The sequence below is a fragment of the Pseudophryne corroboree genome, chromosome 8 (assembly GCF_028390025.1).
Source record: "Pseudophryne corroboree isolate aPseCor3 chromosome 8, aPseCor3.hap2, whole genome shotgun sequence".
NCBI lineage: Eukaryota > Metazoa > Chordata > Amphibia > Anura > Myobatrachidae > Pseudophryne > Pseudophryne corroboree.
In genome coordinates this window covers 378,914,757-378,940,449 of record NC_086451.1, presented here as the reverse complement: position 1 = coordinate 378,940,449, position 25,693 = coordinate 378,914,757, and the positions used below count along the sequence as shown (strand labels likewise).

The 25,693-nt window shown below is 50.0% G+C and overlaps 1 protein-coding gene across 6 annotated transcripts in view; it reads right to left on the bottom strand.

Annotated features, from left to right (window-relative positions):
• CCDC61 (coiled-coil domain containing 61) overlaps positions 1–25,693 on the bottom strand; it is a 106,087-nt gene that overhangs the window by 6,978 nt on the left and 73,416 nt on the right. For all 6 annotated transcript variants that reach the window (XM_063937602.1, XM_063937606.1, XM_063937603.1 and 3 more), the window contains exon 8: positions 20,032–20,225. In XM_063937602.1, coding sequence (XP_063793672.1) covers positions 20,032–20,225 — 194 coding nt within the window. The remainder of the gene's footprint in view (positions 1–20,031; positions 20,226–25,693) is intronic.

The following is a 25,693-nucleotide window of genomic DNA, read 5'->3' as shown; positions in this document are numbered from 1 at the left end:
AGGCTACACTCTCCGGAGTGAACGTCCTGCTGACTGAGGAAATTCGTTCTCAGTTCAGGACGCCTGGAATGAACACTGCTGATATTGCTGGCAGATGACGTTCCGCCCAACAGAGGATTTTGGACACTTCCAACATTGCTATGCGGCTTCGAGTGCCGCCTTGAGGGTTTATGTAAACCACCATGGTGGCGTTGTCGGATTGTACGTGAACAGGCCTGCTCCATACCAGAGGCAGAGCGAGAGACAGTGCATTGAACACTGCTCTCAGCTCCAGGATATTGATCGGAAGGAATGATTCTTCCTTGGTCCAACGACCCTGAAATGAGTGTTGCTCCAACACCGCTCCCCAACCAAGAAGGCTGGTGTTCGTTTTCAGCAAGACCCAGTTGGGGTTCCAGTAGGGACGGCCCCTGCTCAATTACTGTTCCTGAAGCCACCAAGACAGCAACAGATGAACCTCTGGAGTCAAAGAGACCATTTGGTATTTGATCCGATGAGGTAGGCCGTCCCACTTGGAAAAGATCAACCGCTGAAGAGGATGAGAATGAAATTAAGCATACTGGGGGTGACGATTGAAGTGTCTTACTCTGTACTGGAGTTTTAGGACCTTGTCTGGAACCAAGAACAGTCTCTGACTGTGCGTGTCCAAAAGAGCCCCCAGGTGCACCATGCTCTGAGCAGGGGCCAGGGAGGACTTTTTTCAATTCATCAGCCATCCGTGAGCTTCCAGGAAGGTTACAGTCAGGTGGAGATAACTGAGGAGGAATTTGTGTGAACTTGCTAGAATCAGGACATCGTCCAGACAAAGGAGAATTCCGATTCCCTGTCGACGGAGGTAAGCCGTCATAACGGCCATGACCTTGGCGAAGATCCGAGGGGCTGTAGCCAGTCCAAAAGGCAGAGCTTGGGATTAGTAATGATGGCCGCCAATAGCAAACCGCAAATGCTAGATGGCAATAGGAATATGCAGATATGCATCCTGTATATCCCGGGATACCATATAGTCTCCAGGTTCCATAGCCAGAACTATTGAGCACAGTGTTTCCATACGAAACTTGGATACTCTCACAAACTTGTTCAAAGACTTGACGTTAAGTATAGGCTGGAAAGACCCATTGGGTTTCAGAACCAGAAACAGAGTTGAGTAGTACCCTCTGCTCCTCTGGGATAGAGGAACTGACACAACCACTCCAGTACTCAGGAGGGAACTAACAACCGTTTGTAGAGACTGCGCTTTTAACGGGTCCGAAGGGAGAGCCGTTGTGCAGAACTGGTGAGGGGGACATCTCTTGAAGGAGACAGCGTACCTGTGAGAGACAACTTCCAGTACACAAGCATCTGAAGTGGTTGTGAGCCAGACCTGGGCAAACTGTAGAAGTCAGCCTCCCACCCTGGGGTCCCCCAGGGGGAGGCCGCCCGTCATGCAGCAGGCTTGTCAGATTTCGTAGCAGGCTGACGGGCTGCCCAAGACTGCTTCGCCTTGGGCTTGGAGGTTTTGGAAAGGAGAGCTTGTCTAGGGTAAGACCGACCTTTCGCTTTCCCAAGAGGCGAAAGGAACGAAAAGTGGTACTTTTTGCCTTCTGAGAAGGATTAGTAGTAGGGAGAAAAGCGGTCTTTGCAGCTGCTAGTTCAGACACAATTTTATTTAGGTCTTCTTCAAACGAAATGTCCCCAGTGAAGGGGAGGACTTCCAAAGTTTTCTTGGAGTCCAAGTCCACTTTCCATGACCTTAGCCACAGAATGCGGCGTGGCAGAACAGATGTAGCAGATGCCTTGGCCGCCAATACACCCGCCTCAGAGGACGCTTCTTGTATACAATAGGAAGTGGTGGTAATGTGAGACAAGTATTGTCTGGCATTGTCAGAAATATCTTCGGGCAGCTCCTCCTCTAGCGCCTGCACCCACGCTTCAATACCTTTTTCGACCCAAGAGGCAGCTATAGCGTGTCTATGAACAGCCCCTGTAAGGGAGTACCTAGTTTTCAGGCATCCCTCAATACGCTTATCTGTCGGCTCCCTCATTGAGGAGACAGTGGTAACAGGCAGTGGATGACACCACTAGGCGGGTGATATGAGAATCCACCGGGGGGCGGAGTCTCCCATTTGTGACACAGCTTTGCAGGGAGAGGACAGCGAGCCAAAGCCAGTTTGGGAACGGAATTTCTTTACGGGATAAGACCAGGGTTCCCGTCTGATGTCCACTAAATGATCAGAATGAGGTAGTACAGTTTTAACCACCTTCTGCTGTTTAAACTTGTCAGCTTTCTTTGCCACAGTAGTGGAATTCTCATCCTCAGTGATTTGAAGGATCTGCTTAAGAGCAACCACTAGGGCAAGGACATCGATCAACAAGGGAGAATCCTCTTCAGTAACACAGGATTCAGTGTCAGACAGGACAATATGCTCCCCCTCCTCTTCAGGTGAGACATCAGAATGGTTTGTAGATTGTGAGGAAGAAGCAGCCCGCTTAGAGGAACCAGGGACACGTGAGTGACCCGAGTTGGATTTCTGTCTAACCAGAGAATGGTTCAATTGCTGCAGTTGGTTAGACAAGTTTTCCGCCCAAGACGGGTTTACCATAGGGACAATTTGTGGAGGCAATGCCACAGGCAGCCCCATAGGGGGCGTAAGGCGCTTCACCAGAGTACCCAGCATTGCAGTGAATGCTTCCCATGGTGGCCCCTGACTAAGTCCAGGTGCTGCGGACTGACTGGGAAGTGCATGACAAGCATTACAGAGACCATCATGTAACATTTCTTCCTCAGACAAAACTGCGGAGCAAGCTCTGCATGTAGCAGCAGTATATATATATATATACATATATATACACACATACAGTATATATATATATATATATATATATATACATACATACATACACACACATATACACACACATACATACATACATATATACACACTGTGTACACTATGGGCCCAATTCAGACCTGATCGCTAGGCTGCATTTTTGTACAGCGGGCGATCAGGTCTAAGCTGCGCAGGCGCGTTGCACGGGTACAAAGCGGATCACCGCACAGCGATGGGTTTGTACAAAGAATCCATTTGCATGGGCATTCGCAAGGAGATTGACAGGTAGAGGGCGTTTGTGGGTGTCAACTGACCGTTATCTGGGAGTGGTTGGAAAAATCCAGGCATGTCCAAGCGTTTGCAGTGAGGGTGTCTGACATCAATTCCGGACAGGCTGATGTGATCGCAGCGGCTGAGTAAGTCCTGGGCTACTCAGAGACTGCACAAAATCTGTTTGTACAGCTCTGCTACACATGCGTTTGCACACATGCAAAGTGAAAATACACTCCCCTATAGGCGGCGACTATGCGAACACAGGACTGCAAAAAAAACCTAGCGAGCGAACAGGTCTGAATTAGGACCTATATTATTTGACCTAAACGCACCTAGCCCAGGGTATAGAATATAGTATGTTACAATAATATGCTGCACTGGACTTTTATAATTATATCGCAGCACGGTCCAGGACCGGAGGATATAATAAGAATTTACTTACCGATAATTCTATTTCTCGTAGTCCGTAGTGGATGCTGGGGACTCCGTCAGGACCATGGGGAATAGCGGGCTCCGCAGGAGACAGGGCACATCTAAAAAGCTTTTTAGGTCACATGGTGTGTACTGGCCCCTCCCCCTATGACCCTCCTCCAAGCCTCAGTTAGGTACTGTGCCCGGACGAGCGTACACAATAAGGAAGGATCTTGAATCCCGGGTAAGACTCATACCAGCCACACCAATCACACCGTACAACTTGTGATCTGAACCCAGTTAACAGTATGATAACAAAACGAAGTAGCCTCTGAAAAAATGGCTCACAACAATAGTAATAACCCGATTTTTGTAACAATAACTATGTACAAGCATTGCAGACAATCCGCACTTGGGATGGGCGCCCAGCATCCACTACGGACTACGAGAAATAGAATTATCGGTAAGTAAATTCTTATTTTCTCTAACGTCCTAGTGGATGCTGGGGACTCCGTCAGGACCATGGGGATTATACCAAAGCTCCCAAACGGGCGGGAGAGTGCGGATGACTCTGCAGCACCGAATGAGAGAACTCCAGGTCCTCTTTAGCCAGAGTATCAAATTTGTAAAATTTTACAAACGTGTTCTCCCCTGACCACGTAGCTGCTCGGCAAAGTTATAATGCCGAGACTCCTCGGGCAGCCGCCCAGGATGAGGCCACCTTCCTTGTGGAATGGGCATCTACATATTTCGGCTGTGGCAGGCCTGCCACAGAATGTGCAAGCTGAATTGTACTACAAATCTAGCGTGCAATAGACTGCTTAGAAGCAGGAGCACCCAGCTTGTTGGGTGCATACAATATAAACAGCAAGTCAGACTTTCTGACTCCAGCCGTCCTAACTATATATATATATATATATATATATATATATATATATATATATATATATATATATATATATATTTTAGGGCCCTGACAACGTCTAGTAACTTGGAGTCCACCAAGTCCCCAGTAGCCGCAGGCACCACAATAGGTTGTTTCAGGTGACAACGCTGACACCCCTTTAGGAAGAAACTGGAGACGAGTCCCAGTTCTGCCCTGTTCAAATGGAAAATTCTAATATGGGCTTTTGTAAAACAAAACCGCCCATTCTTTTTGACAATCGCCTGGCCGAGGCCAGGACTAACAACATGGTCACTTTCCATGTGAGATATTGGTCAACAGCATGGTCACTTTCCATGTGAGATATTTCAAATACACAGATTTGAGCGGTTCAAATCAATATGATTTTAAGGAATCCCAACACTATGTTGAGATCTCACGGTGCCCCTAGAGGCACAAAAGAACTGTATATGGAATACACCCTTTACAATCTGGACTTCAGGAACTGAAGTCAATTTTTTCTGGAAGAAAATCTACAGGGCCGAAATTTAAATCTTAATGAACCCCAATTTGAGACTCAAAACACTCCTGTTTTCAGGAAGTGCAGAATCGACCTAGTTGAATTTCCTTCGTGGAGCCTTCCTGGCCTTACCCACGCAACATATTTTCACCACATGTGGTGATGACGTTGTGCGGTCACCTCCTTCCTGGCTTTGACCAAGGTAGGTATGACCTCTTATGGAATGCCTTTTTCCCTTCAGAATCCGGTATTCAACCGCCATGCCGTCAAACGCAGCCGCGGTAATTCTTGGAAAAGACATGGTACTTGCTGAAGCAAGTCCCTTCTTAGCTCCCCAGGCCCTTAGTCCTCTGTGAGCATCTCTTGAAGCTCCGGGTACCAAGTCTCTCTTGGCCCATCCGGAGCCACTAGTATAGTTCATACTCCTCTATGTCTTATAATTCTCAATACCTTGGTTATGAGAAACAGAGGAGGGAACCCATACACTGACTGGTACACCCACGGTGTTACCAGAACATCCACAGCTATCGCCTGAAGGTCTCATGACCTGGCGGAATACCTGTCCCGTTTTTCGGGCGGGACGCTATCATGTCCACCTTTGGTCTTTGCCAACGGTCCACAATCATGCTGAAAAACTTCCCTATGAAGTTTCCACTCTCCCGGGTGGAGGTCATGCCTGCTGAGGAAGTCTGCTTCCCAGTCGTCCACTCCCGGAAAGAACACTGCTGACAGTGCTATCACATGATTTTCCGCCTAGCGAAAAATCCTTGCAGTTTTGTCACTGCCCTCCTGCTTCTTGTGCCGCCCTTTCTGTTTACGTGGGCGACTGCCGTGATGTTATCCCACTGGATCAATACCGGCTGACCTTGAAGCAGAGGTCTTGCTAAGTTTAGAGCCTTATAAATTTGCTCTAAGCTTATTTATGCAGAGAGAATTCTCCAGACTTAATCACACTTCCCTGGAAATTTTTTTCCCTGTGTGACTGTTCTCCAGCCTCTCAGGCTGGCCTCCGTGGTCACCGGCATCCAATCCTGAATGCCAAATCTGCGGCCCTCTAGAAGATGAGCACTCTGTAATCACCACAGGAGAGACACCCTTGTCCTTGGATATAGGGTTATCCGCTGATGCATCTGAGGATGCGATCCGGACCATTTGTCCAGCAGATCCCACCGAAGAGTTCTTGCGGGAAATCTGCCGAATGGAATTGCTTCGTAATAAGCCACCATTTTTACCAGGACTCTTGTGCAATGATGCACTGACACTTTTCCTGGTTTTAGGAGGATCCCGATTAGCTCGGAGAACTCCCTGGCTTTCTCCACTGGGAGAAACACGTTTTTCTGGACTGTGTCCAGAATCATCCCTATGAACAGTAGACGTGTCATCGGAAAAAGCTGCGATTTTGGAATATTTAGAATCCACTCGTGCTGACGTAGAACTACTTAAGATAGTGCTACTCCGACCTCCAACTGTTCTCTGGACCTTGCCCTTATCAGGAAAGCGTCCATGTTTCCTTTTAAGAAAAATCATCATTCCGGCCATTACCTTGGTAAAGACCCGGGGCGCCGTGGACAACCCAAACGGCAGCGTCTGAACTGATAGTGACAGTTCTGTACCAGGAACCTGAAGTACCCTTGGTGAGAAGGGCAAATTTGGACCTGTAGGTAAGCGTCCCTGATATCCAGTGACACCATATCGTCCCCTTCTTCCTGGTTCGCTATCACTGCTCTGAGTGACTCCATCTTGATTTGAACGCTTGTATGTAAGTGTTCAAATATTTCAGATCTCACCGAGCCGGTTGGCTTCAGTACCACAATATAGTGTGGGATACTACCCCCTTCCATGTTGTAAGAGGGGTACTTTGATTATCACCTGCTGGGAATACAGCCTGTGAATTGTGTGAGGGGGAGATGTCTCGAATTTCCAATGTACACCTGGGATACTACATGTAGGATCCCGGAGTTCCCTTGCGAGTGAGCCCCCTGCGTACTGAAACTCTTGAGATGACCCCCTACCGCACCTGAGTCCGCTTGTACGGCCCCAGCGTTATGCTGCGGACTTGGCAGAAGCTGTGAGGGGCTTCTGTTCCTGGGAATGGGCTGCTTGCTGCAGTCTTCTTCCCTTTCCTCTACCCCTGGGCAGATATGACTGGCCTTTGCCCGCCTGCCCCTATGGGGACGAAAGGACTGAGACTGAAAAGACTGTGTCCTTTTTTGCCGATATGTGATTCGGGGTAACAAAAAGTGGATTTTTCAGCTGTTGCCATGGCCACCAGGTCCGATGGACCGCCCCTTTATACGGCAATACTTCCACATGCCGTCTGGAATCTGCCTCACCTGACCACTGTCGTGTCTTCGTCTGGCAGATATGTAAATCACATTTACTCTTGATGCCAGAATGCAAATATCCCTCTGCGCATCACGCATATATAGAAATGCATCCTTAAAATGCTCTATAGTCAATAAAATCTTGTCCCTGTCCAGGGTATCAAAATTTTCAGTCAGGAAATCCGACCAAGCCCCCTCAGCGCTGCACATCCAGGCTGAGGCGATTGCTGGTCGTAGTATAACACCAGTATGTGTGTATATACTGTCATGATATTTTTCAGCTTCCTATCAGCTGGCTTCTTGAGGGCGGCCGTATCTAGAGACGGTAACGCCATGTTTTTATAAGCGTGAGCGCCTTATCCACCCTAAGGTGTGTTTCCCAACTCGCCCTTACTTCTGGCGGGAAAGGGTATACCGCCCATAACTTTCTATCGGAGGAACCCCACGTATCATCACACACTTCATTTAATTTATCTGATTCAGGCAAAACTACAAGTAGTTTATTCACACCCTACAAAATACCCTTATTTGTGGTACTTGTAGTATCAGAAATATGTAACAGCTCCTTCATTGCCCTTAACATGTAACTCGTGGCCCTAAAGGAAAATTACGTATGTTTCTTCACCGTCGACACTGGGGTCAGTGTCCATGTCTGTGTCTGTCGACCGACTGAGGTAAATGGGCGTTTTTACAAGCCCCTGACGGTGTCTGAGACGCCTGGACCGGTACTAATTTGTCCGCCGGCCATCTCATGTCGTCAACCGTCTTGCAGCGTGTTGACATTATCACGTAATTCCATAAGTAGACCATCCATTCCGGTGTCGACTCCCTAGAGAGTGACATCAACATTACAGGCAATTTGCTCCGCCTCCTCACCAACATTTTCCTCATACATGTCGACACACACGTACCGACATACAGCACACACACAGGGAATGCTCTGATAGAGGACAGGACCCACTAGCCCTTTGGGGAGACAGAGGGAGAGTTTGCCAGCACACACCAAAAGCGCTATAATGTATATAACAACCCTAGAAGGTGTTGTTTCTATATATGCGCTCTTAATATATCATTATATCGCCAATTTATGCCCCCCTTCTCTTTTAACCCTGTTTCTGTAGTGCAGTGCAGGGGAGAGTGGGAGCCTTCCTCACCAGCGGAGCTGATCAGGAAAATGGCGCTGAGTGCTGAGGAGAATAAGCTCCGCCCCCTTTTCGGCGGGCTTTTCCTCCCGGTTTTTTAATAACTGGCCTGGGTTAAAATACATACATATAGCCTTAATGGCTATATGTGATGTATTTATTTGCCAAATAGGTATTTATATTGCTGCCCAGGGCGCCCCCAGCAGCGCCCTGCACCCTCCGTGACCGTGTCAGTGAGCCGTGTGACAACAATGGCGCACAGCTGCAGTGCTGTGCGCTACCTCTCTGAAGACTGTGAAGTCTTCTGCCGCCTGTTTCCGGACCTCCGTTCCGCCGTCTTTCTTCAGCGTCTGTAAGGGGGATCGGCGGCGCGGCTCCGGGACGAACCCCAGGCTGACCTGTGTTCCGACTCCCTCTGGAGCTCAGTGTCCAGTAGCCTAAGACTTCAATCCTCCTGCACGCAGGTGAGTTGCCAGTCTCTCCCCTAAGTCCCTCGTTGCAGTGATCCTGTCGCCAGCAGGAATCACTGATTAGAAACCTAAAAAAAAACTTTACTAAATAGCTCCTTAAGAGAGCCATCCAGTTTGCACCCTTCTCGGACGGGCACAAAAACCTAACTGAGGCTTGGAGGAGGGTCATAGGGGGAGGGGCCAGTACACACCATGTGACCTAAAAAGCTTTTTAGATGTGCCCTGTCTCCTGCGGAGCCCGCTATTCCCCATGGTCCTGACGGAGTCCCCAGCATCCACTAGGACATTAGAGAAAACAGAATACTCGTACAATGGGGGTAATTCCAAGTTGACCGCAGCAGGAATTTTGTTAGCAGTTGGGCAAAACCATGTGCACTGCAGGGGAGGCAGATATAACATGTGCAGAAAGAGTTAGATTTGTGTGGATTATTTTATTTCTGTGCAGGGTAAATACTGTCTGCTTTATATTTACACTGCAAATTAGATTGCAGATTGAACACACCACACCCAAATCTAACTCTCTCTGCACATGTTATATCTACCTCCCCTGCAGTGCACATGGTTTTGCCCAACTGCTAACAAAATTCCTGCTGCGATCAACTTGGAATTACCCCCAATATACTCTGTAATGTACACCTTTTCTCAACTAACGCTGTCTCTAAGACATGTAGAATACTCAAGTGAATGTAAAGTCACAGCTCTGTATACAGGCGGCTTTACATGGGATTCCTGGCCCTGCAATCCCAGAGGCCAGCTGCTACTATGCTGTAAGATGGACAGTGAGGCAGCTCCAGGGCGGGAAATCTGCAAGGAGATGGCGCCCTGGGCCGGGGTTACAGGTCAAGCGCCGGCTCCCCTATGCCGCTGTGCTCTGAATGCCTCAGTGGTATAGTGGGGTCCCTGCCCAGTGGCAGTGTCTACGTCAGTGCCGCGGACCGTCTCCCCAGACCATGGACGGAACTCATTTAATGGCGGGTCCCGCCTGGGAGAACCTCTTACCTTCTCCCCGTAGCAGCCACGCGATCCAGGAGAGCAGTCTGCGACCATGCCTAAGTCAGGATGTCTGTGCCACAGGTACCCGGGAACCAGGCCAGCGGGAGTGTGCGGCGCCGCTTGGGAGATGACGGAGCTGCAGCACTGAATGTCACTATGACTCACAGTGCTGCCAGCCCAGGAGAAATTTTTTTCAAAAGCTTCCAGGGCTGCTCGACGCAGCCCCCCTTGTTCAGTGACCTGCTGCTGCAGGCACCAACTTCAAAACTGAGCTCACAGTGCCTGGAGGCTGGGTCATATAGAGGAGGCCCCTATGCATCCTGGGACAGCTAAAGCTTTACCTGTTGGTGCCTCTGGATCCAGATCCACTCTACACCCAGATGTTTCCCTGTGGAAACCTGTGTACCCTACTGCAGAAAAACCTTTTTCACGTTGTAATTATGGGGTATTGTGTGTAGAATTTGGAGGAAAAAATTAGTTTATTCCAGTTTGGAATAAGGCTGTAACTTAACAAAATGTGGAAAAAGTGAAGCGCTTTGAATACTTTCCAGATGCACGGTCTAATGTGAACTATGGCTATGCCCTACTATGGGGCATAACATTAACTAGGGCACCACTATAGTTCATTAAATGAACTAGAGCACTACTATAACACATAAAATGGACAACTGCTGTAAAGAGAGGGGTCTCTTATTCGTTCCCATAAAGTTCTGGCTACGCCCATGGATGTGCAGAATGGTCGCAGGCATCATGTTCCAGAGTGCTAAGGGTGGGCATACAATGAAACCCATCGGATTTTGAGAAAGGGATTTAGTGCAAATTAAAGTCACATTTTCTCATACATCCAATTAGGGAACACTGGAACCATGGGGACATCGCAAGGCTTCCACTATAGGAGGGAAGGATCTGAAGATGCTGTACACAGAACCTTTCAGCCAGAAGTAGCATCTAGCAGGAAAAGCCTATGGAAGCATAATCTTACGACGTTTGTCTGAGAGCTGATTGAGTGTTTAGAAGTCTCTGCAATAAGTGAATCTTGTCTTCTGGCAAAAACGCTCACTGCTGTCTGGCATTCTTCTGGGCAGGTGCTAGGCTAGTTTATTTGTAGTTGATAAGCCACCCATGAGAATCAAAGGACATGGCCAACATATGGGTCTAGAATAATCAGGATTTTGGTACTTACCGATAAATCCCTTTCTCCGATTCCACAGGGGCCACTGGAGCGTAGTTACAATGGGGAAATAGTAGGCAGTAATTGGGAGCTGGCACTTTAAAATTCTCACACTGTGGCTAGCTCCTCCCCTACTATCTCCCCTCCAAGCCAGTCTACGTAAAACTGTGCCCGAGGAGAGCTGTAACAAACAAACCGTAAGGTAGAGGAGGTTAATGACGCCCTGTAACCCAGGATAACACAAACCCAACCTGGAACAGAACCTAACAAACAACCGGCTAGCCCGAACTCAACAAGCAGTCATATGGTGATCTGCAAACCGTTAAGCAAAAAACAAGGAGGAACAGCGCTGGGCGGGCGTCCAGTGGCCCCTGTGGAATCGGAGAAAGGGATTTATCGGTAAGTACCAAAATCCTGATTTCTCCTTCATCCACTAGGGGCCACTGGAGCGTAGTTACAATGGGGACGTCCCAGAGCTCCCAAAACGGGTGGGAGAGCGCTGAGAGTCCTGTAAAACCGCTCGGCCAAAGTGAGATGCAGAGGCCGCAAAAGTGTCAAACTTGTAGAATTTGACAAAACGAATGTCGGTCTGACCAAGTAGCCGCGCGACATAAAGTATTCATGGAGACCCCACGGGCAGCTGCCCACGAAGGTCCCACCACGCACGTAAAGTGCGCTGAAATAGAAAACGGAGGCTCCCGAGCAACCGCCAAGAAGACTGTATCCAACAGCCCAGCATATGCTGGGACCCTGGCTATTTAGTACGGGAGCATCGTACAGAATAAAGAAGAAAAAACCCTTCGTCGAATAGCCTAAGACCTCTGTAGAGAAAGTCAGCGAGCCCTGACAACAGTCAAAGAGGACTGAAAAACACTAGTGTCAGATTTATATGAAAAATGGACATGCCCTTTGGGAGAAACGACCGCTGAGGCCGAAGCTCAGCCGGGGGAGTTGCTAATAGAGTACTCCCTGAAAGAGAGCCCGAACTTACGGGCGCCAGGCTAATTTCTTTTGGAAGAAAACCGAAAAAGGCAGGGACCGAAAATTCAGGTCAATGTGGTTTGAAGCGCAGCGGAGCAAAACCTCCCAGAGAAACCAAAGATTACGGCTGAATGGTAACTGAAAGAAGGGGAAAACCCCCTTTTATCCTTATTATGTCCCATACAGCTTTCCAAAAGTGGCAAAAGCGAGAAGAGGTAACAGACTTCTGAAATCGGGGCCTAGTAGGCCTAACCGAACTAGGGAACTCCTCCCTTCTGAGGGCTCGTGAACAGTCACACGGTTAAATGAAACTAGTGTAAGATTGAACAAAGAAAAGGACCCTGTTGAAGTAGACAGTCCAGTCGAGGTAGGAGCCAAGGCTCCTCTACCGACAACAGTTGTAGCCGTATCTTCAAGTCATGGGTGGCCCAACCAGAGCCACCGAGAGGACTAGCACGCATATTCTCCTCCTGTGTTACCGAAAGTGAGGTAGAAATAGAAAAGGAGGCAGGATAGAATAACCAGAAACTCCCAGGAGCCCTGAGGGCATCCTCGGCTACTGCCACCAGAGCTCACGTCGGTGAGTAGTAAAGGGTTAAAGAGTCAGTCAGAACGCCCTGAGGTCGATTCGAAATCTCCGCCCACAGCAGACCAGCTGACAAAACTCCGGGGAATGTTCCCTCACCCAGGAGTCTGACCTGGTGGCCTGATCTGGAAAGAAGATTGTTGTCCCCCGCTCAGAGGGGAATGTAGGCGACCACTCATTGCGTCGCAGCTTGACTGAAGAAATAGAGTACCTGGTACAGAGGAAGGAAAAATCCTCCGACGGACCCTGTTGAGAAAACGTTTATGAGGAGCATAAATCGGATCTTCAGAAGCCACGTAATATACAGAGTGGGATAGTAGCAGTAGATTGTCCCATTAGGGAACCAACGTCAACCCCTTGAAAAAGAGTTATTCTGTGATCTTCCTGAACCCTGTGGGAGCGGAAGAGAGACCGAAAGAAAAGGACTTACAGTGAAAATGAGAATCCTGTAATACGACTGAGTAAAGCCCGATGAGGAAACCCAACGGAAATCAGTAAACAGGCATCCCTGAAGACAAGGGACGCGTAAAACTCCCTTTCTGGTTCAACTAGCAATCACAGACTGAAAGGATTCTAAGGCCAGAATAGGCCTGGCCGAGCCAACTGGCTTCGGAACGTGAAAAGAAAACAAAGGCCTGAGAACTGTCCCGATTCAAATGATATGTAAAAAACAGGGATCAACACCCTTTGCGGTTAAAAGCATATGGAGCGCCGCATTATGACTCTCTTGTCATCGTAAATCGGTCGACCCCTGCCGAGGGACTCCCGAGACGGTTGTACTCCCAAATCTAGTCTGTAACCGCCCAAGCCTTCTTCCACCGACCTGCGCCTACCCTGGGACCCTCCAGGTGGTAGGAAAGTCTGACCTTTAGTGTGTGTATAGGATGATGTAAAATCAGACTGGACCGAGGATGCTGAACCTCTGCTTCAGCTTTTTTTTTTTTTTTCTTCTGAGATCCCCTGGCGACAGAGATATCGCCCGTGTGGAATCGGAAGCCTGAAAGGGCACGGTAAAAATCTAAAGGAAAGACCGGTAAAGGTCTGTCTTGGAGCTGGGGCAGAAGTAGGAGAAAGCAAAGTGGACTTACCTCCAATGGTTCAAGAAATCCTGCAGAAAGTTCCTTCCCCTGAACCATCTGCCCCGTAGGATTTCATGTTCACCTGTCACTGTCGCAGCCCCAGAGGTCGTCGGGTTAAGACAGCCCAAAGCGAAAATGCAGGTTCCGAGACTGCAGACGTGGAGACCTCCAAAGAACATAAAGCAGAATCGTGATTCTGACCCGTACCAAAGTATCAATTGATCCGGATGCGAAACATCCTGTAACCTAGAGGACAATTGTTCCACAACCTACCTGCTCCGGACAAGGTAGAACCCTGCTGCCGTATATGTCTTCGATGGATCCCTGAGCAAGGTTGCCTCAGGAAAACGGCAGCTTGTTGGACCGGCGATACATCGAGGGGTATACCCTGGAGAGGTTCTGATACCCTTTCCTGTTGTCTGCGGGGAAAGGATAGGAAAACAAACATTGTTTGATACCTGAAATTGTGTATTCGGGTGTCTGCCGGCCGTCTACCGGAGCCTGCCCAGCTCATCCGAAACTGGACCAGTCGCTGTCATTTAGTCATCGGCGTCGAACCCTGATGGACTTGACGTGTCCGCCTCCTTTACCTGCAGTCTCAGACGAACTGCTGTATAATGCACCTGGATATTCTGAGACACAGGTTCAGACTCCACAGAAAACAGACATCATCAGTATTGTAACATGGAAGGTTAGCAAGGTTCCTTTAGAAACCTGGAGAGGTGAAATGACGTACAAGGTCTCTGGTTACCAGTGACATTACCTGTATAATCTGAGCTGTTCAAACAGGAGTGTCCTGCAGGTGCGTGGAGGGCTCTGCAGATGGCTCCACCGCATACTTCACACCTAAGAGGGAATTCTTTGACTATCCCAGGTGAGACAAACGAAAGGAGAAAAGGTGGGTTAAATAAACACAGCCCTATGTAAGGTCTGCACTATAATGTGTAGTGACCGACACGATTCAAATAAACTTTCTGGAGCAGCGGAGACCTGAACCAGTAACGCTGCGCTGTGGGACAGGAGTCTTAGCCCTAGGCTATAGGAGCTCCCCTTAAAGTTTTGTTTGGATTCAAACCCCTGTTCAGATACCCGCTACTAGCGTACTGAGCCACAGCGCTATTTGTCTGATGCCACACACATTCCCCAATTACAAATAGCATTAGTAACTAGTGACACCAAGGAATAATAAAGGGAAGGCAACACCCCGCCCTGTATGTAGTGTACCGCTAATTAAGGTGCACCCGATGTTTCTCAGAGGTTCCGCTGGCTTTTCAAAATGGTGACCAGCCTGTGAGAAAAGATGGGTGAAAATGTTATGTGGCAAGGTGGGGTATTCTGTTTCTAGAAAACATTGCGGAAGTGTTTGTTTTATCCCCTATATATGGTATTGTATGGATATATCTATATACATACCCACACACTTAAATATATATATATACAAACATATCTATATATATCTATATACACACACCACAGTGAACCCATGCACCTAATAGGGCAGATAAATACTGTGCACCTAATAGGGTAGATAATTACTGTGCACCTAATAGGGTAGATAAATACTGTGTATTTGTAGGGTAAAGAAATACTGCACAGTAGATTTTTAATTATCAATGAGCTGAGTCCCAGCTCCTGTAATAGAGCAGATTCCCTGATCTAAATGTCTGAAATGGGGCAGAGGACTCCCCTGCAGGAGGAATGTAGCCAAAGCAAGATGTAACAATATTTCTGCAGCACACTGCACAGAAAAGCTACAAACTCCAGAGACAGGTGTGTTGCCTAGAGACAATGAGAGCTGGGAGCCTCCACCGGGGGGAATAAGCTTCACCCCCCTTCCCCCCTCATACCTTATACATGTAAAGAATCCTCCCTGCACAGCCAGGAGAGGAAAGGAGCTTTCAGTGGCCCAGGGAGCGGGGGACTGTGGAGCGGCGTCTCGTCATGCTGCAGCGGCTGGGGAGCGGAGAAAGCCCGCCGTACAGAGCGGGAGTTAGCTCCGCCCCCTCCGCTTCGGCGCCAAATTCAAATCCGCTGTATAGTAAGCGGAAAGCGCCCATGCATCCCCCGGCCGCCTGTATGCTGCGGCCGGGGAGCGATGTGCGGCCGGGGAGCGGAAAGCCTGAGCCCGCCGAACGGAGCTGGAGTTAGCTCCGCCCCCCTGCTCCGGTCACTTTCAAATTAAAACCGCACTATCATCCGGCTGCCTGTAAGTGTGTATGCTGCGGCCGGGGAGAGAGTGTGTCCTTTGCTGGAATCGAACCCTAGCTCGTGGGCATCGTAACCATAGGTGTTACCACTCTGCCATGAGAGCTATGCTAATTATTACACAGATATATGATATATGTAAATGTATCACCCGGCTGCCTGTATGCTGCAGCCGGGGAGTGAAGAGCGCTGAGCCCGCTTACAGAGCGGGCTGAAGCTCCGCCCCCCACATAATGGCGCCAATTTCAAATTAGTAAGCCTTTTATGCACTCCAGCCTGTCTGACTGGAGAGTATAGGGGAGCCTGTCCATCCATGTATTAAAACACTGAAACTGAAAAATGTAAAAACATACATCAGTCTGGAGGGGGGGAGATTGTACTCACCGCTTCCTTCCGTCAGGCGTTTCGACCCAGCGGCCCCGACACGCGCCGCACGCAGCGGTGTCCAGGCATTTTTGATACTCACCGCTGCCATGCTGCCGGAATCTTCTGCTGGATGGAGTGGCCCCGACACGCGCCGCACGCAGCGGTGTCCGGCCAACTCAGGAGAGCTCAGTGTCTCCCTCAGCCGGGGCCCATCCCGAGCCGCACGCAGCTGCGATGGGACCCCGCCGGCAGCTCCCGCGGTGCAGACTGGCAGTGGCAGAGCTGCCAGTCTGTGAGTGTGTGAAAGAAAAATAAAATAATAAAGAAAAAAGAAAAAATTCTTCAGCTAAACCCAAGTGAACCAGCTACCTCGGGCACTAAACTAAGACTGGCTTGGAGGGGAGATAGTAGGGGAGGAGCTAGCCACAGTGTGAGAATTTTAAAGTGCCAGCTCCCAATTACTGCCTACTATTTCCCCATTGTAACTACACTCCAGTGGCCCCTAGTGGATGAAGGAGAAAAGTTGATGATCCAGCCTCCAGTCAAGGATCTGAATCTCAGTAGAGCTGCCATAGCTGCCATGATATTTGTAAATACTCCCCACTCTCCTGCCAGGCAGAACCCAAGTAGTGCAGAAACACATTGTTCTCCATTATTGTTCATGGCCAATTTCAGGGATTCAATCTTAAACACGTCCAGCCAAAGATGCACTAACTACATGTACAATCTCCAGTACTCTTACCAGACTGTACAATGAATTCCTCCCTTATCCCCTGTGGGTAGAGAGGGGTTCAATAACAGCTGCTGTGCATCTGGATCATGGTCCTGGGCTGAGAAAATGTCTGCTGTTATGGCAGCAGACACACTCGTCTGTGGTCACTACCTATGGCAGTAGTGACAAGTTCCCCTCTCTATCTCTTCTGTTCCAAGAGTCCAAGTTAAAAAACAAATAAGTGCCATGATAACCGGCACTGTAGATAAACTGATGGTCTTGAGGCTAGGGGATGTACGAGAGGTAGGTGCTCAGGCCTTGTAGGAATACTTATCAAGTACCCAAGCTCCTGCTAGCACCTCTATACCCCATGGTTCCAGTGTCCCCCAGTTGGATGTTTAAGTAAAGCCAGTGATATTTGGGGAGGGGCGGGGGAAGATTGTCCAATGCTTTCAGTTGAGGTGATAGACCCAGAAGCAAAGCCCACAAAACAAAACAAAACAGCATACATAACATACAACTGGTAACTGCAAACGAATGAGGAAAATATTCTCTCTCCTTCTTTGTGTGATGAAATAAGCTTTTGACACAGTATAGCCGATAATGAGAAAACCTAACTGAGAAAGTACAAAAAAGGCCCAGGAGAGTTTATCTATATGAGGAGAAGAGGCAGTAAAACACACACAATATGAATGCATAATGTTTTTTACCCCGGACTCGTGGATATTTGTACACAGCTTAATCAGGCTGCAAATAAAAATATGCGAGCCTGGCGGTACCGTAAGCTTGCCATAGGGCAGCACTTATTTGCACCTAACTGAAATGAGCCCTCAGTGTGATATAGAAGCTAGGAAAGTTGCCACCAACCAATACAAGTTAGACAGTGTTACTGCAACTAGACGTACTGCTAGGGGAGCCATAGAAAATGTATAGGTACTAGGTGCTTCATCGCGCCCTACGGGCGCTCTTCACACCGTCGGAAGGGGCTGCGCCCCTTTAACCCCGGCACGCCTTTCTGGGGTTCTATATTTGTATTATATGCCGTATTACCTGCGTTGGTAGTTTTGGTAGTGGTTAAATATTGGATGACGAAAGGGCTTCTGATGGAGAAGGGGGCGTACCCCTTGCGACGGCGTGAACGGCGCCTGCGGGGAACAATGTACAGAATGTAGCGGGTGCGGGGTGGACGGCGGATGAGGCAGGCAGTATGTAGATGCTGCGGGTGGAGGGAGGGCAGATGCGGGGGGGGGGAGGGACCTATAACTATGTGATTGTATGTGTGACAATATATAGTACACGGATAAGGATGTATGTGATATAGACATACTTGCATGAAGAGGTATATGGTGTCATTAGACACAGAGGGGAGTGCTGGTACAATGAGGAACAGGGGCAGCTGTGTCCTGTCTCTACACCGTCTGATCCTTCAGGTGAGAAAGGCGGGCACGTGACGCACGCGAGTGCTGCGCACGGCCGCACGCCTCAGGTGCACCAGTCCCCTCTGCATGCGCTATCTGGGCGCCCCCCTTAGATGCAGGAGGAGGGGGCGGGGCCTCGCGCTGCTCCCAGGGCCAATGGGCGTGGGCAGCACAGTCATGTGCTCGGTGGGTGAGCGGCACAGGGAGGGCTATGAAAGCCTTCTGCTGCGCCACCCGTCCCTCATAAATGTGTATGGTGGAGGCAGCAGTTGTTGTTCCCCCGGTGCCACGGCCTGGGAGTCATAGCAGAGGCGGATGTAGATCTCATGGGGTCCTAGGCAAGACACCAATTTGGGGCCCCATCTTCCTCACTGGATAGGTGTGGGCACTGGGAGAGGTGTGGGCACTGGATAAATGTGGGTACTGGGATAGGTGTGGGAACTGGATAGTTGTGGGCACTGGACTGGGATAGGTGTGGGCACTGGGATAGGTGTGGGCACTGGGATAGGTATGGGCACTGGGATAGGTGTGGGCACTGGGATAGGTGTGGGCACTGGACTGGGATAGGTGTGGGCACTGGGAGAGGTGTGGGCACGGGATAGTTGGGCACGGGAGAGGTGTGGGCACGGGAGAGGTGTGGGCACTGGGATGGGTGTAGGCACTGGGAGAGGTGTGGGGCACCGGGACAGGTGTGGGGCACCGGGAGAGGTGTGGGGCACTGGGAGAGGTGTGGGGCACTGGGGGAGGTGGGATGGGGGCAGGCATGGGAACACTGACCTGTAGTTGCTGTACTCTGCTTGCCCTGCCCACCGACAGCAGCTCCTAAACACACCGACAGCAGCATCGTGAGCAGACCCTCAGGCTTCGGCTGCTGCTCCAATGTGGCAGGGACATTCTTCAGCTCTAAGCTGTTGCTGTATTCCCCCAGGCCAGTGGGGGAATACAGCAACAGCTTAGAGCTGAAGAAAGCCTCAGAGAATTGCAGCCGGTAGGAGGAGGAATGAATACTATTAGGTACCACTGAGACGTAGGACAATCTCCTATATAATGTGCCTGACCCTCTAACGCGAGCTAAGACGCTGCACATGTGGTGGGCTCTGTGACTCCGCCCACCGCTGTGACTCCACCCAGCGTTAGAGGGCCAGGCACAGAGTCACAGGGCTATTATATAGGAGATAATCAGGAACCTGTCTCACAGACCGTACATTGTGGCTAATTCAGGTTGGTTGCAATCCAAACAGAATTTTTACGATTGCCCTGTGGGCGCATGCGCAGCGCCCGTCCTGCGCCGCACTTTCTCTGGGAGGGGGGGAATTGGGGCAGAAAATGCGTTTGACAGGCAGAGGCGGTTGCGGGGTAGGTGGGCGTGAAACGCTCCGTGTCCAGGGCGGAGACGGAGCGTTGTGGGTGTGGTGCGGCGCAAAGGGGGTGTAGGCTGCCAAACGGGGGCGTGATCAGCTGCACTGGCAGGAGGCTTCCTCAGTTTCTGCTAACAAGTAGAAATTGCGATGCCTTCGCAACTTCTGCTTGTTGAACGGGGGGAGGCGCCAGTCAGCATGCTGGGCGGCCTTGCCCAGCGATTGGTGGCCCCAGCATGTACTCTAAAGGATTGCAAATTCTGCTAATTAGCAGAATTTGCAATCCTTACTGAATTAGGCCAATTGTGCAGACAGAAGGAAACAGCACTTACCCATAGGAGATGGTGATAATCTTGGCTGCCTAGCGAGACTCCTTCCCTCTCCTGAGCTCCGCCCACTTCTCTCCCGTGACGTGGACCGCTCCCTTCTTGTGCCAGTCTCTCCCCTAGAAGTACTACGGTGAATGGGTCCCCTACCGGCAGAGCTGGACCGACTCTGAGAGGAAGGGCCAGTAGGTGTCACACGTCTGTAGGAGGGGCAAGAGACTAAATAATGTTAGGCTTATGTCATACTTTGATATAAAAAATAAGATTTTACTCACCGGTAAATCTATTTCTCGTAGTCCGTAGTGGATGCTGGGGACTCCGTAAGGACCATGGGGAATAGACGGGCTCCGCAGGAGACTGGGCACTCTAAGAAAGAATTAGTACTAATGGTGTGCACTGGCTCCTCCCTCTATGCCCCTCCTCCAGACCTCAGTTAAGGAAACTGTGCCCGGAAGAGCTAACACAACAAGGAAAGGATTTTGGAATCCAGGATAAGACTCATACCAGCCACACCAATCACACCGTGCAACTCGTGATAACACATCCAGTTAACAGTATGAACAACAAACGAGCATCACTCAACGGATGCCACATAACATAACCCTTTATCAAGCAATAACTATATACACGTATTGCAGAAAGTCCGCACTTGGGACGGGCGCCCAGCATCCACTACGGACTACGAGAAATAGATTTACCGGTGAGTAAAATCTTATTTTCTCTAACGTCCTAGAGGATGCTGGGGACTCCGTAAGAACCATGGGGATTATACCAAAGCTCCCAAACGGGCGGGAGAGTGCGGATGACTCTGCAGCACCGAATGGGCAAACACAAGGTCCTCCTCAGCCAGGGTATCAAACTTGTAGAATTTTGCAAAGGTGTTTGAACCCGACCAAGTAGCAGCTCGGCAAAGCTGTAATGCCGAGACCCCTCGGGCAGCCGCCCAAGAAGAGCCCACTTTCCTTGTGGAATGGGCTTTTACTGATTTTGGATGCGGCAAGCCAGCCGCAGAATGAGCCTGCTGGATCGTGTTACAAATCCAGCGAGCAATAGTCTGCTTTGAAGCAGGAGCACCCAGCTTGTTGGATGCATACAGGATAAACAGCGAGTCAGTTTTTCTGACTCCAGCCGTTCTGGCTACATAAATCTTCAAAGCCCTGAGTACATCAAGCAACTTGGAATCCTCCAAGTCACGAGTAGCCGCAGGCACCACAATAGGTTGGTTCAAATGAAAGGATGACACCACCTTCGGCAGAAACTGCGGACGAGTCCGTAATTCTGCCCTGTCCATATGGAAAACCAGATAGGGGCTTTTACATGACAAAGCCGCCAATTCTGACACACGCCTAGCCGAAGCTAAGGCCAATAGCATGACCACTTTCCACGTGAGATACTTTAGCTCCATGGTCTTAAGTGGCTCAAACCAGTGGGATTTCAGGAAACCCAACACCACGTTGAGATCCCAAGGTGCCACTGGTGGCACAAAAGGGGGCTGAATATGTCGCACTCCCTTAACAAACGTCTGAACCTCAGGAAGAGAAGCCAGTTCTTTTTGAAAGAAAATGGATAGGGCTGAAATCTGGACCTTTATGGACCCCAATTTTTAGCCCATAGTCACTCCTGACTGTAGGAAGTGCAGGAACTGGCCCAGCTGGAATTCCTCTGTAGGGGCCTTCCTGGCCTCACACCAAGCAACATATTTTCGCCATATACGGTGATAGTGCTTTGCTGTCACATCCTTCCTAGCCTTTATTAGCGTAGGAATAACTTCATCCGGAATGCCTTTTTCCGCTAGGATCCGGCGTTCAACCGCCATGCCGTCAAACGCAGCCGCGGTAATCTTGGAACTGACAGGGTCCCCGTTGCAACAGGTCCTGTCTGAGAGGCAGAGGCCATGGGTCCTCTGTGAGCATTTCTTGCAGTTCCGGGTACCAAGTCCTTCTTGGCCAATCCAGAACAATGAGTATTGTTCTCACTCCTCTTTTCCTTACGATTCTCAGCACCTTGGGTATGAGTGGAAGAGGAGGGAACACATAGACCGACTGGAACACCCACGGTGTTACTAGTGCGTCCACTGCTATCGCCTGAGGGTCCCTTGACCTGGCGCAATACCTTTTTAGCTTATTGTTGAGGCGGGACGCCATCATGTCCACCTGTGGCAGTTCCCATCGATTTGCAATCTGCGTGAAGACTTCTTGATGAAGTCCCCACTCTCCCGGGTGGAGGTCGTGCCTGCTGAGGAAGTCTGCTTCCCAGTTGTCCACTCCCGGAATGAACACTGCTGACAGTGCTTGCACGTGATTCTCCGCCCAACGAAGAATCCTGGTGGCTTCCGCCATTGCCACCCTGCTTCTTGTGCCGCCCTGGCGGTTTACATGGGCCACTGCGGTGATGTTGTCTGACTGAATCAGCACCGGTTGGTTCCGAAGCAGAGGCTCCGCTTGACTCAGGGCGTTGTATATGGCCCTTAGTTCCAGGATACTGATGTGCAGACAAGCCTCCTGACTTGACCACAGCCCTTGGAAGTTTCTTCCCTGAGTGACTGCCCCCCATCCTCGGAGGCTTGCATCCGTGGTCACCAGGACCCAGTCCTGTATGCCGAACCTGCGGCCCTCGAGAAGGTGAGCACTCTGCAGCCACCACAGAAGAGACACCCTGGCCCTGGGGGATAGGGTGAGCAGCCGATGCATCTGAAGATGCGATCCGGACCACTTGTCCAACAGATCCCACTGAAAGATCCTCGCATGGAACATGCTGAAGGGAATGGCTTCGTATGACGCCACCATCTTTCCCAGGACTCGCGTGCAGTGATGCACCGACACCTGTTTTGGTTTTAGGAGGTCTCTGACCAGAGTCACGAGCTCCTGAGCCTTCTCCGCCGGGAGAAACACCTTCTTCTGGTCTGTGTCCAGAATCATGCCCAGGAAGGGCAGACGCGTCGTAGGAATCAGCTGCGACTTTGGAATATTCAGAATCCAGCCGTGCTGTTGCAACACTTCCTGAGAGTGTGCTACGCTGATCAGCAACTGCTCCCTGGACCTCGCCTTTTTGAGGAGATCGTCCAAGTATGGGTTAATTGTAACTCCTTGCTTTCGAAGGAGCACCATCATTTCCGCCATTACCTTGGTAAATATTCTCGGTGCCGTGGACAGGCCAAACGGCAACGTCTGGAATTGGTAATGACAGTCCTGTACCACAAACCTGAGGTACTCCTGATGAGGTGGATAAATGGGGACATGCAAGTAAGCATCCTTGATGTCCAGAGACACCATAAAATCCCCCTCTTCCAGGCTTGCAACGACCGCTCTGAGCGATTCCATTTGAACTTGAATTTCTTCAGATAAATATTCAGGGATTTTAAATACAAAATGGGTCTGACCGAACCGTCCGGTTTCGGTACCACAAACATTGTGGAATAGTAACCCCTTCCCTGTTGAAGGAGGGGAACCTTACCACCACCTGCTGGAGATATAACTTGTGAATTGCCGCTAACACTACCTCCCATTCCCTGGGGGAAGCTGGCAGGGCTGATTTTAGGTAACGGTGAGGGGGCATCACTTCGAATTCCAGCTTGTATCCCTGAGACACAATCTGTATAGCCCAGGGACCCACCTGTGAACGAACCCACTGGTGGCTGAAATTTCGGAGACGCACCCCCACCGCTCCCGGCTCCACCTGTGGAGCCCCAGCGTCATGCGGTGGATTTAGTGGAAGCCGGGGAGGACTTCTGTTCCTGGGAACTAGCTGTATGGTGCAGCTTCTTTCCTCTACCCCTGCCTCTGGCAAGAAAGGATGCCCCTCTGACTTTCTTGCTTTTTTGTGAACGAAAGGACTGCATTTGGTAATACGGTGCTTTCTTAGGCTGTGAGGGAATATATGGCAAAAAATTTGACTTCCCAGCCGTAGCTGTGGAAACTAGGTCCGAGAGACCGTCCCCAAACAATTCCTCACCCTTATAAGGTAAAACCTCCATGTGTTTTTTAGAGTCGGCATCACCTGTCCATTGCCGAGTCCACAGGACCCTTCTGGCAGAAATCGACATTGCGTTTATTCTAGAGCCCAGTAGGCAAATGTCCCTCTGGGCATCCCTCATATATAGGACAGCGTCTTTGATATGCCCCAGGGTCAGTAAAATAGTCTCCCTGTCCAGGGTATCTATTTCCTCAGACAGAGTATCTGTCCATGCTGCTACAGCACTACACATCCAGGCCGAAGCAATTGCTGGCCTCAGTAGAGTACCGGAATGTGCATAAACAGACTTCAGGATACCTTCCTGCTTCCTATCCGCAGGATCCTTTAGGGCGGCCGTATCCTGTGACGGCAGGGCCACCTTCTTGGATAAGCGCGTCAACGCTTTGTCTACCCTAGGGGAGGATTCCCAGCGTAACCTGTCCGTTGGCGGGAAAGGATACGCCATAAGTAATCTTTTGGAAATCAGCACTTTCCTATCAGGAGAATCCCACGCTTTTTCACATAATTCATTTAATTCATGTGAAGGGGAAAAGTCACCTCTTGCTTTTTCTCCCCAAACATATAAACCCTCTTGTCAGGGACAGGGTTTTCCTCTGATATATGCAACACATCCTTCATTGCTATAATCATGTAGCGGATGGCTTTAGCCATTTTAGGCTGCAATTTTACGTCATCGCCATCTACGCTGGAGTCAGAATCCGTGTCGATATCTGTGTCAACAATTTGGGATAGTGGGCGCTTTTGAGACCCTGCCAGCCTCTGAGCTGTAGGATCAGGCATGGGTTGACACCCTGACTGTCCCAAGGCTTCAGCTTTATCCAACCTTTTATGCAAGGAGTTTACATTATCATTTAACACCTTCCACATATCCATCCAATCAGGTGCCGGCGCCGTCGGCGGAGACACCACATTCATCTGCACCTGTTCTGCCTCCACGTAGCCTTCCTCGTCAAACATGTCGACACAATCGTACCGACACACCGCACACACATAGGGGATGCTCTAATTGAGGACAGGACCCCACAAGGCCTTTTGGGGAGACAGAGAGAGAGTATGCCAGCACACACCCCAGCGCTATATAACCCAGGGATTACACAGTAACTTAGTGTTTACCCAGCAGCTGCTGTATAACTGATTTATGCGCCTAAATTTATGTGCCCCCCCTCTCTTTTTACCCTCTTTCTACCTGGAGACTGCAGGGGAGAGCCTGTGGAGCTTCCTCTCAGCGGAGCTGTGGAGAGAAAATGGCGCTGGTGAGTGCTGAGGAAGAAGCCCCGCCCCCTCAGCGGCGGGCTTCTGTCCCGCTTTCTGTGTAAAAATAATGGCGGGGGCTCATACATATATACAGTGCCCAGCTGTATATATGTGACTTTTGCCAAGAGGTATCATAATTGCTGCCCAGGGCGCCCCCCCGCGCCCTACAGTGACCGGAGTGTGTGGGTAGTGTGGGAGCAATGGCACACAGCTGCAGAGCTGTGCGCTACCTCATGTGAAGACAGGAGTCTTCTGCCACCGATTTTGATGTCTTCTTGCTTCACCCGCCGGCTTCTGTCTTCTGGCTCTGCGAGGGGGATGGCGGCGCGGCTCCGGGAACGGACGACCAAGGTTAAGTTCCTGTGTTTGATCCCTCTGGAGCTAATGGTGTCCAGTAGCCTAAGAAGCGCAACCTAGCCGCAGTTAGTAGGTTTGCTTCTCT